Below are 10,817 nucleotides of genomic sequence, written 5' to 3'. Positions count from 1 at the left end.
CACACACACTAAATAACCATAATATACATATAATTTAGTGCAATAACCAATATGGTATTATTGTAAAATCTCTGATCTCGCGCATTACAAACATTTTCTATATACTTTTCCTAATTACTTTCAGATTTCCCTCTCTCGAACTAACAACGATAATAACACCGATTTACATGAATATAAGGGTTTAATTCAACCTAGAAAACCTATTTTTGTTCAACCAGCAACCAGTATTACCATAGATCCCAAAATTGGAACATATCCCATGGAAAGTAAAAATAAACGTGGTATTTTCTTTATGGTGAAAAGTGATGAACAGCAATCAGAACTGGATGAAGATGATCACTCACTATTGTCACTGTTTCAACAATTGGACTTTAAACTCTATGCCTACAGCAATATAACACTCAATAAATTCCACGAACTACTTGAGCAGTTACTATGCTCTGATGCCATCAATGGTGTAGAATGTTTTGTTTTGTCCTTACGATCAGGTGGTCGTATAATCGATGGTGAACAAAGGATTACATTTAATGATGGTTCTGTAGTTAAAGTAGAAGAAATTCAACAACATTTCTATAGTCAACAATGCAAACAGCTAGTGGGCAAACCGAAAATTTTCATATATCCCTATAGTGAAATATCGAATAGAACTCTTAGTCATACGAACAGAATACAAACAGACAGTATTGGTCAACAGGTTCATTTAAAACATGTATCTCAATTGTCGGATGTTATTAATTGTTATGCCACAACTAAGGGTTTCATGGATCAACGGGATAATGAGAATTATACACGTTATATAGAGAATTTTGTTGATGTCATGGCCGCACATGCATGTGATACTCATTTCGAGAATATGCTTAAGAAAATTCAAACAAATGTTGCCGTATTGAGTGTTAGTCGAGGCCAATACTTACAAATGTCCAGTTATGATAATATTAGCTTTAATAAAGTTCTATATTTTAATCCAGGAATCCATGTGAATTAAATTATTTATAAGAATTTGTTATAATGTTTTTTTTACATTTCAATAGCTTTAAATTAAAAAAGTAATCAGTTTTACTTAATTGTAAATTATGAATGCCAATAATTCGCAATGTAAATCTAAGTTCCTTTAATACAATTGAAGATTGGTAAAATTTTAATGAAAAATTTTGAAATAGGTATTATTTATTAATAATAAATTTAAGAAATATTAATATGTTCAAAGTGAAAAATTATGTTTAACTTAATTATACAAAAAGTTTAATTTTATTAGTAATGAATTAAATATACAAAACGTTATTTTTTTGCTATTATATTAATAGTATAGTAATACATTTCAAATGTAGCTAAATAATATGTCTGTTCCCGTAGTCATCCGTTTTGCGAGTCAGAAAAACAACACAATACATTGGAATTTTAGTACGGAAACGACTTATTGTACAAAAGACAAAATATAAAATATTTTGTAATATGTATGTAATTGTAATATAATAATAACACTGGTCTGAGAAAGAAAAATTATAATAAAATTAGGATACAAAACCTACATCTGCTTTTCATTTCATTCTATCATATCTAGTTTCTGAAATATTCAAATTTTTGCTTTAACAATTGTTTTACCGTCCTTACTCCAAAATATTTTTTCGAAAATATGTATATTTCTTTGATCTCCACATCACTATCATTCCGATCGATGAAATAAGTAATAAAATAAACAATAAACCTTGTGTCCTTTCATTAGCCTTTAACGCAAGAATCCTCCACGATAGCTTGCTTTAAAGAATGTTATCCTCTAATAAAATCACTTAACAGTTTTTCTATATTAATTTAAATAACATATTTTTATTTATTTATTTTCATAAAATTAAAACAAAAACTTTTGTACACTTTCACTGTATGAGGGATTCAGTTTGCCACTTAATGCTTCCTTTTCTAGCCATTCGTATTTCTTACTTATGGCCTGATCTACGTTACCCGCCTTCAATGAGGCCCTAAAGAAAAATACTTTGGCGCCCACACTTTGATCACGAGCTGCAGCTGGATATTTGTATTTATAGAAACCACAAGGAGCATTGCCATAGAATTGTACATTCATTTTATCACCACATTTTTCACGCAAAACACGTTCAGCCGCTTGCCTCATGGTTTCTCCGTCGAGACGTAGACCTTGGGGTAACAACAAATGATTTTTGGAGCCCAATTTGTGTTCTACCAGTAAATACAAAGTCTCATCCAAGCGACGATTGGTGGAGACTACATTTTTTGCAGCATCATCGGTCGTGGTACGGGGAGCAACTTTAAATTTATTTAATTCCTCAATGTAGGCATCTTTAAGATCTTGTGCTGTTTGCTTGGAAGCAGACTCATCAAGATCCACTTCCATTTGTCCCTTTTTCAAAAGTTCCGCCTGTTTCAAATCACGTTCATGTTGCAATTCGTGCTTGGATTTGAGTGATTTCTCAAACTCTACACGCCACAAATATTGTTGGAACTCTTTTTCGATTTCATTGAATTCCTTGGAAACCACGGGTAATCTTTCAACCAAAACACCGGCATATAAATCCCATTTTTCTTGTTTTCTGCTGGCTGTTGAGGAAGCGAATGTCCGTGCCACTTCTTGGGTATTAGCACGCACTTGTTGTGCAATTAATAAAGGGAATCGGCGTAACATTTCGTTTTTTAACTAATTTAAAACTTAAATTGTAAATATTAAATAACAACAATTAGTTGGTCTAAAAAACAGCTTCATAAGAAAAAAATAACCTTAAAATATTAATTCTCACTGTTGCAAAAACAAGTAGTGACATAGGAAAACAAATTTTAATATTTTTAAATTAAAATTAATTTTATAAAAGAAAGTTTTAATAAAAATCTAATCATAAGCTAAAAAATAACATATTTTATAATTTTATTTTTAATATCTTCATATTAAATTTTGAAATATTAATTTAATTTACTACTTTTTATTTTTTTTACTACCATTTTCGTAGTTTTGCTATTAAGTTATCATTTCTGAGTGAATGTCGAAAAACATCTGGCTGTCATATTTTACTATATACAATTTTCGCGTGTGTGCTGTTCGTTTTGTAAATCTTTTAAAAGTTTTCTGAATTTTTAATTAAATACAAGAGTGTTTTCTTAACTTTTGATTTATATTTGCATAAAAAAGGTTTGTAGTTTTATATTATTGTAATAATTACTAATTAAGTGTAACTAAGTTGGGAGTTTTGTCAAAATTTTCTAACCTCTAGACCGGTGCGTGCTGTAGTAGTTTGCCATAGAAGAGGATAATTTATGAATCTTAAAATAAATCGTATAATTATATGTTTATAGAATAGATAACATTTAGAATAAGCAAATTAAGATTGTTGTATGGGCTGTGATGGATATAGTCCTTAATAGTAATATTTGCAAATTCTATCTTGTTCTAATACTAATTTACAGTCTTGACAATACTTATAAGTATAGTTTATTTTTAATAGTGTTGCAACTTGCAATAGCAAAACAAAGGTAAAATGTCAAAAATTAAGAGTCAATAAAAAATAACGTTGAAGAGCCTATATTTCGAATTGAATTTTGATAATTCGAACATAATATTATTTTCATATTAGTTGTGTACCTATATTCCAAATTATAATTCCAAATTAAAATTTTGTTAAAATTACCAACATCACACATACTAACAAAACCCCGAATTTTCAACTTTTCGAACATTCGATTCGGTATAGTGGAACTGGTCGAAAATTTGTACCGTATAACAAACAAAGAAAGTTAAATACTTCTAAAAATAGCACAGGACTGTTTCTGAAATATATACTTATATCATAATTTATTATTGTTGTAAAATATGTCAGTATCCAATTTCGGTCAAATACAAGGAGCTTAGCTGCCCTAATCGATTTTTTTAATTTGTATTTGTTTCAAGCTTTATTTTGTAAATTAATTGAAGAGAATACAAAATTTATAAAATTTTTAATTTGAAGCCAAAATATATTTTCTTCAGACGGTATAACAAACAAAAGTTTCAAACTTTATGCTAAAATATGATATATCAGGATATTTACAGGTCCAGCGCAACATGATTATTTTGAAAATAATATCTGTTCTCTGTTACCAATTACAGGTACGAATTTATTCCTTTAAAAGTCAAAATTTCCAAAAAGTGCCAAAATTTGCAATATATAAAAAGTTGATTATTTACGAAAAGGTTTTGTTTTTCAAATTTGTATAAAAACAGCTTTTGAATCGTTTTAAACAAATAGAAGTTTTATTAAATAATTATAATGTAAAAATATTATGTGTCGTAACGTTTTTCTATACCAATTGTACATTAGTATAGAATTGAAAAACATTTTTATACATATTTCGACTTTTATTTAAAAAATCGATATTTTCCTCAATATATAATCGATTTTAGAACAATAATAGTGGACATCCATTTTTTTGGATAAAATAATTGAATAAGACTTTTTCGACAAAAATCTATATTACAAAAAGCGAATGTTCATTATATTACTAACGTTAACGTTTTGTTAACATTTTCCTGTGAATGTCAGCGAAGGTGTATTTTTGTTTTTTTCAACAGCTGTTTGATTTTTCTAATCATTTTTTTCTGTTTTAATTGTTTTTGTTGTTATTCGTAGTATCATTTTGCACTGTGATATTTTATTTGTTGCGTGTTAGAAAGCTGTCGATATTTTTTTATATTTTTGTTACTTTCTACAATAACTTTGTGAAATTAATTGTCCAATAAACCAAAAAAAAAAAAAAAACGAAACTGAAACGAATTTATTTTTGTAAACAATTTAAAAATTGTGTAACTAATTGCAACTGCATTTCATCAATAAAATTTACAACTAAACTCTTTTGCAATAATACTATAATACCTATAAACTAAATGCAATAATGTCTATAGCCTCAACATTGGCTTTGATTCTTACGGTTTTGGCCTCAGTTAGCATAGTTTCAGTTATTATCTTATTGGGTAAGCAAACTAGTAATCTTTAATTGATAATAATATTTTTTGGCAAGAAATTTGATTACATTTGTACTCTTGTTTGTGTTATGAAATTTGAACTATTAGGAAATCAAAATACATCTAATGTTTGGTTTATTTCTCCTATGACATCATACAACGTGGAATACATTATTATACGCAGGGGATCTTGTGTTGCTAAATACTCTTTTAAAGCGTTTTTTGTTTATTTAAATTGGTTTTAGTACATTAAACTTTGACCCATTTAATGATAGGGACAGCTTGAAGTTTTAATTTTACGTTAAAGACAAATGAAAACAAAACACAACTAATGAATTTATAAATATAGTAATGAACATGTGCTTAGAAGCATGTCCACTGTACTTGATCAAATATTTATAGAAAACTACTAATTTAAATATTAATGAAATCTATAATATTTTATAAACATGATTTTTATTAATTCCTCTATTGTAGGCTGGTTCCTGATTTGGAAGGCATTTTTATCGAAATTCCGTTTAGTACGCGAACTTTTGGGACAAACCAACGCTGACGGAACGCCACACTCAAACGGAGAATCTACAAGTCTAACAAGTAGTTCTCTGTCAACACAAAACAAATTAAAAAAACTAAGAAAAGACTAACAGCGACTACTTATTCGCCTAGTCATAAAGCTCTCGCAATAATCCTTCAATATCACACACAGTACTTAGTCTAAAAACAAATCTTTCATTATGAATATTCGTTGTGCTAAACCCGAAGATTTAATGGCCATGCAACACTGCAACTTGTTGTGTTTGCCAGAAAATTATCAAATGAAATACTATTTCTATCATGGTCTCACCTGGCCCCAATTAAGTTATGTAGCAGCCGATGATAAGGGCAATATTGTAGGCTATGTACTCGCCAAAATGGAAGAACCCGAATCTGGAGAGGACAGCAAACGTGGCCACATTACTTCACTGGCAGTTAAGCGTTCCTATCGTCGTTTGGGTTTAGCTCAAAAGCTAATGAATCAAGCTTCCAAGGCTATGGTTGAATGTTTCGATGCTCAATATGTGTCTTTGCATGTGCGCAAAAGTAATCGTGCTGCCTTGAATCTTTACACAAATACATTGAAATTTAAGATTATTGAAATCGAACCTAAATATTATGCTGACGGCGAGGATGCCTACGCCATGAGACGTGATTTGGGAGAATTTGTTTCGCCCAATGCTAAACAGGAGGCCGATAGTGAGGACCAGCAAGATAATAAGGAAAACAAAATTCATTATCGCGAATCATTACCTCATAATCACGATCATAGCAATCATGATGGCCATTGCTGCTAAAAGATATAGTAAAAAAAAACGAACTGAAACAACTATTGCGAAAGTTGTAGCAATTAATTAAGCAAATTTATGCGTCTTAGTATTTGCATACAATAAAACAAACTAATTATTTGCATTTTTCTAGAAATTTTTATTATTTTATCGAAATGATAAACATTTAATTTTGTTTTCCTTTATTTTTTTGTAATTATCTCAATGTAAAGCAAAACTAAATGTCCAAATTCTTTAATAAAGAATTTTTGAAAAACAAAACCTTACAATTTTTACAAATTCTTCTTTATATAGAAAGTATTTTATAATTTTTTTTAGGGAATTTTCGATCAAATTCTATTTTTATAAATAAATTTTGATAAAAGTCTTTAATTTTTAGAGAATTTGTAGTGTGCACCTCCCTAATAAACAGCTACTAATAAAAAGAAGAAGAGTAAACAAAAAAATAAAGGGATTTTCTATACTTCTTGTCATCTTTGACAAATGGAAATTTGGTAAACAAAAACAAATGAACAAAACTATGAATTTTAAATAGCTGAAAAAAAAAATATCAGCCATCTTTTCGATAAAGCTAGGTTTCGAGGCAGGAAACGAGGACAAATTCGTTCTTTTTTTAATCGAACTGGGCCAACAAAGAAGAAGGTGGAGTTGTGACTCCGTCATACAAAAAAAAAACTAAATTTTTGTTTTTTTTTTATAAATTAAATAAATTTTATTGAAAAGAAATTGTAAACTTAACATTAAACTTAAAACTAAATCTTCAAAATAAAAATAAGAAAAAGCTAAATAAACAAACCTGCAAGCCACTCAACACCAAACTCCATCCATCGAGGGAGCAGCCGCATTAGCATCACCACGCCTGGGGTGCTAGGGTATATTTGGTGATATTCCGACTACAGTACAGTGAAATACCGGGACACATAGACGGACGTTCGATTCGGTTCCTTTTCTTTAAGAAAATAAAAAAAAAAAAGATAAATATATATTAAAAAAAAAAGTGAATAGTGAGATATTTATATAAAAAAATAGGAAGTCTTACGTCTCGTAAATTTCATCCCGCGTGTGAACATTAACCACGCGTGCGCGAGTTAGGTTAGAGCTCTGGCCTAGGGATCAGTGAGTCGCGAGGTTGATTAACCAAGATTTTCCTAAATCTTATATAGGTAATTCTCCTAATAAAAAAAAATATATATAATTATTTAGAAATAAATAAAAGGAATTAGAGAATTTATAATTTATTCGTACCTCAAACTACTTTGACATCTGGACACGTCACGAACAGGAAATATCCATCTACCCTATCCTCATTTGGGAGATACTTCCGATAAAGTAGTTGGCCGCCAGGAACTAGAGCCGGAAATCGGTAATAAATCCGAGAGGTTGAGAAAGTGAAATTATAAATTATTATTATCAGAAGGGAACTATTGAATTAAACCTAACTTGGAAAAGAAACGTCGAAAACTAAAAAAAAAAAAAAATCCAAATTTTAAAACTAAATTTTTAAAATTAAAATTTAAAACTAAATTTGTAAAATTAAAATTTATAACTAAATTTTTAAAATTAAACTTTAAAACTAAAATTTTAAAACTAAAATTTGAAACTAAAATTTTAAAATTGAAATTTAAAACTAAAATCTTAAAATTAAAATTTAAAACTAAAATTTTAAAATTGAAATTTAAAACTAAAATCTTAAAATTAAAACTAGAAATAAGAGTAAAATATGAAATCGTCATCTAAAAGTAAATTTTTGTAAATTTTATTCCGATATTTTCGTTTATATAAATTCCTTTTTTTTTAATAAAACAACTTTTATAATGTATAAATGAAAATACTACTTTCCAAGTTTTATTTTAATTAATATGACTGGCTAAAATTCAGTAAACGCGGCGGTAAGTAGGGAAGGTATTGTCTGCGGGGAAAGTTTGGGACATCCCTACTATTGGATGTCATGGCGGGATTCAATCCCGAGTGGAAGGGTTATTTCCTGGCAACAACATCAGCCAGGAGAAGAATTGTTCGATAGACTAGTACGCAGGGAAATGGAGAAAGACTACTTTGAGCCCTTTAACTTTAATATATTTTTGCTGGTATGATTTTTTTGTGATGGTGTGTGTATTCGGTACAGATTGCTGGCAAGGACCACCCCCTCCGGCGAGCTCCAAGCCCGGCAATCGCGAGCATACCAGCGCCGCCGGCAATCTGGCCACACTGTTTTTTTTGTTGTTTATTTTGTTTTCTGTTTGTTCAATGAACAAACAGATGTTCAACAAATCCACCAACCCACACAGCACATAAATGGCGCCCAACGTGGGGCCCGAAGTAGGTCCATAGATTAATCTAGTTAGTCCTTAATGCTATTCAGTCAAGACTACGTAAGTCCTTTTAGGTCATAACAAGAGTCCCTAATTGTAGCGACGTCGTCAGGCGAAATAGTTATTTATTTTATTTTTTTTCATTTCTACTTTTCAATAGATGGGAATCTATAATTGTGCATGACTAATATTGTACACACTAACGTAAGTCCCGAACATCTGGACAACCCAGTCTGGTTCGCGTTGCGACGTTTGGTGTGGGCAATATAGTCATGCGGAATTATAGATTCTTCAGCCTGTTCTTTCCAAGCAACTTGAGGCTCTCGTATTAGCTTTCCATAGCAAGAGCGAGATTGCTCAAGTTGGGAGGAAAGAATAGCATAGGCAGCCACCCTTAATAGCAAAACTATTAGTGTTTGTTTAAAACTCACGTTTGTCTACAGCTAAATAGTTAAAGTAGTCCTAGAAGAACTAGGTTTTTAAAACCAACATCTAGTTGCACCTTAACATTTTTGCTGTGGTGAAACAAGCACTACCATTTATCATCCATTTTAACTTCTCCATCTCCTGAAACCAATAGGAAAACAATTACTACTATATCTTCGAACAATTTCAATATACTTTACCTGCAAACTTTACTTTCCCGAAAGCATCGCCGTTTACAAAATTACGTTTTGAATCTTCATTTTTTGTTTTGAGTTTGGATCTTTTCTTTTTAGATTTAGACTTTTAGTTTTTGAAAGAAAAAGGAAGATATTTTCTTAGTATCTCGTTTGAGATTTACCTTTAAAAAAATATATATATATATTTTTTTTTTTACTAGCGCTCGATTTTGCTTTTGTATATTTATATATATGTATTGACATTTTATCATTTGAATTGGACCTAAATATTTACGATTATTTGGTCAAGCTCATTTTAATATTGGTGTTCTCTACTATGGTATTAACTCGCTCAGCTAGGAGTCGATCCCAAGCAGACAACAGAAATAATCTTGAAATGGAGAACGCTAACAGAACCGTGATTGAAACTGCGGTTTCCGCTGCGCTCCCCTTGTACACCATCGCTAATACTATGACCACAACAACAACCACAACTACAGCAACTTCGACAGTAACACCCGCCGTCCGGCAGTTTATGTCATTAGCACAAGAACGCTCAGGATTTCATCACGAGTCTTCTTTTATAAACAGTACGATAACTTCGCCTGAATATAGCAGTATTACTGCCAGGAATGTGCAGCAGGAATATCGTTCCAGCATGCCACCGGCAGCACCTCCACCTGCTAATAATGTGACAGCCGCAACCGAGGTGGTTAATTTTATGCGCGAGGAATTGCAAAGGCAAATGCAGTTCTTGCGTAGCGATATGCAACAAGAGATTGCGCAATCCATAACTCGAGCGTTATCCCAAGCATCACCTCCACAGCCTGCCGAACCGCAACCACCTGTCCTACAACAAAATAACAATTTAGCGACAAATGTTCAACCACAATCGTATTTAAATATACCTGTGCTTAATAATCAGCAACCAGACGCTTTTCAGCCGTTGCCACCACAAGCAGCTTATACACATCCGCTAAACTTCAATCCAGTTTTGCCACCACCACAGTCGTCGCAAGCCCCTAGCTGGCCCACAGAAGGTGCCTTTTCCATCGCACGGAAGGTGGATTTATCAAAGTGGGGGATTAAATTTGATGGCACATTCAAATCCATGAGTGCGGAGGATTTTATCTTCCGTATTGACGTCTTGAGGCAGGATTATGATTGTAGCTTCAATGACATTTTAAGAAGTTTCCATTCGTTGTTGGAAGGCCAGGCTTTAGATTGGTACTGGAACCTCCGCAAGTTAAGGCCAATACGCTCCTGGGAAGAGTTGGTCGGAGCATTTCTTACGCAGTTCCGACGGTACGAGAGCGAGTTCCAACTGCAGAAACAAATAATGGACCGTCGCCAACTACCGATGGAAAGCTTCGAAAGTTTCTACAATGCTGTGATAAAGCTAAGGAACCAGCAGCGAAATCCATATTCTGAGCGAGACTTGGTGGAAATTATGAAAAGTAACTTAAAACCGTCAATGTCGCACTTGCTATTTTCTGTGACCACTTCTAATCTGAATGAGTTCTGTCAACAGGCGAAACGAGCCGAAAACTTAATTACCACTCAAAGGCAGACTTTTCAAGCTAGACATTCCGTCCCAGCTCGCGTACATGAACTCCAGTTTGGA

At 31.8% G+C, this 10,817-nt stretch overlaps 4 protein-coding genes across 8 annotated transcripts in view; 3 read left to right on the top strand and 1 right to left on the bottom strand.

The window, feature by feature from the left end:
* Window positions 1–1,650, top strand: part of LOC119610384 (caspase Dronc-like) — a 7,126-nt gene extending 5,476 nt beyond the window's left edge. For all 5 annotated transcript variants that reach the window (XM_037965557.1, XM_037965555.1, XM_037965556.1 and 2 more), the window contains exon 3: window positions 125–1,650. In XM_037965557.1, coding sequence (XP_037821485.1) covers window positions 125–985 — 861 coding nt within the window. In that variant the 3' untranslated portion in view covers window positions 986–1,650. The remainder of the gene's footprint in view (window positions 1–124) is intronic.
* A 144-nt stretch (window positions 1,651–1,794) lies between these two features.
* Window positions 1,795–2,755, bottom strand: LOC119610385 (39S ribosomal protein L46, mitochondrial). Its single transcript, XM_037965559.1, has one exon. It carries the CDS (start codon window positions 2,651–2,653, stop codon window positions 1,847–1,849), a length of 807 nt encoding a protein of 268 aa, XP_037821487.1. The 5' UTR covers window positions 2,654–2,755; the 3' UTR covers window positions 1,795–1,846.
* Window positions 2,756–2,987: 232 nt separating this feature from the next.
* LOC119610381 (N-alpha-acetyltransferase daf-31) lies at window positions 2,988–6,540 on the top strand. The gene is made up of 2 exons (XM_037965551.1): window positions 2,988–3,151; window positions 5,435–6,540. The coding sequence occupies exon 2, from the start codon at window positions 5,692–5,694 to the stop codon at window positions 6,286–6,288; it is 597 nt and encodes a 198-aa protein (XP_037821479.1). The 5' UTR covers window positions 2,988–3,151; window positions 5,435–5,691; the 3' UTR covers window positions 6,289–6,540.
* LOC119610382 (small integral membrane protein 13) lies at window positions 4,678–5,731 on the top strand. Its single transcript, XM_037965552.1, has 2 exons — window positions 4,678–4,966; window positions 5,435–5,731. The coding sequence occupies exons 1-2, from the start codon at window positions 4,888–4,890 to the stop codon at window positions 5,599–5,601; spliced, it is 246 nt and encodes an 81-aa protein (XP_037821480.1). The 5' UTR covers window positions 4,678–4,887; the 3' UTR covers window positions 5,602–5,731.
* Window positions 6,541–10,817: the final 4,277 nt, after the last annotated feature.

This window comes from Lucilia sericata, unplaced genomic scaffold (genome assembly GCF_015586225.1).
Source record: "Lucilia sericata isolate MDLA Ls3-8-SP2 unplaced genomic scaffold, ASM1558622v1 Contig001174F_arrow, whole genome shotgun sequence".
NCBI classification, from domain to species: domain Eukaryota; kingdom Metazoa; phylum Arthropoda; class Insecta; order Diptera; family Calliphoridae; genus Lucilia; species Lucilia sericata.
Note: the sequence above shows the minus strand (reverse complement) of the source record. Positions and strands in the feature narration are given on the sequence as shown.

Coding starts and splice junctions, on each gene's coding strand:
- LOC119610381 (XM_037965551.1), top strand. CDS start 5,692: ATGAATATTCGTTGTGCTAAACCCGAAGATTTAATGGCCATGCAACAC.
- LOC119610385 (XM_037965559.1), bottom strand. CDS start 2,653: ATGTTACGCCGATTCCCTTTATTAATTGCACAACAAGTGCGTGCTAAT.
- LOC119610382 (XM_037965552.1), top strand. CDS start 4,888: ATGTCTATAGCCTCAACATTGGCTTTGATTCTTACGGTTTTGGCCTCA. Junction 4,967..5,434: donor TTCAGTTATTATCTTATTGG/GTAAGCAAACTA, acceptor CCTCTATTGTAG/GCTGGTTCCTGATTTGGAAG.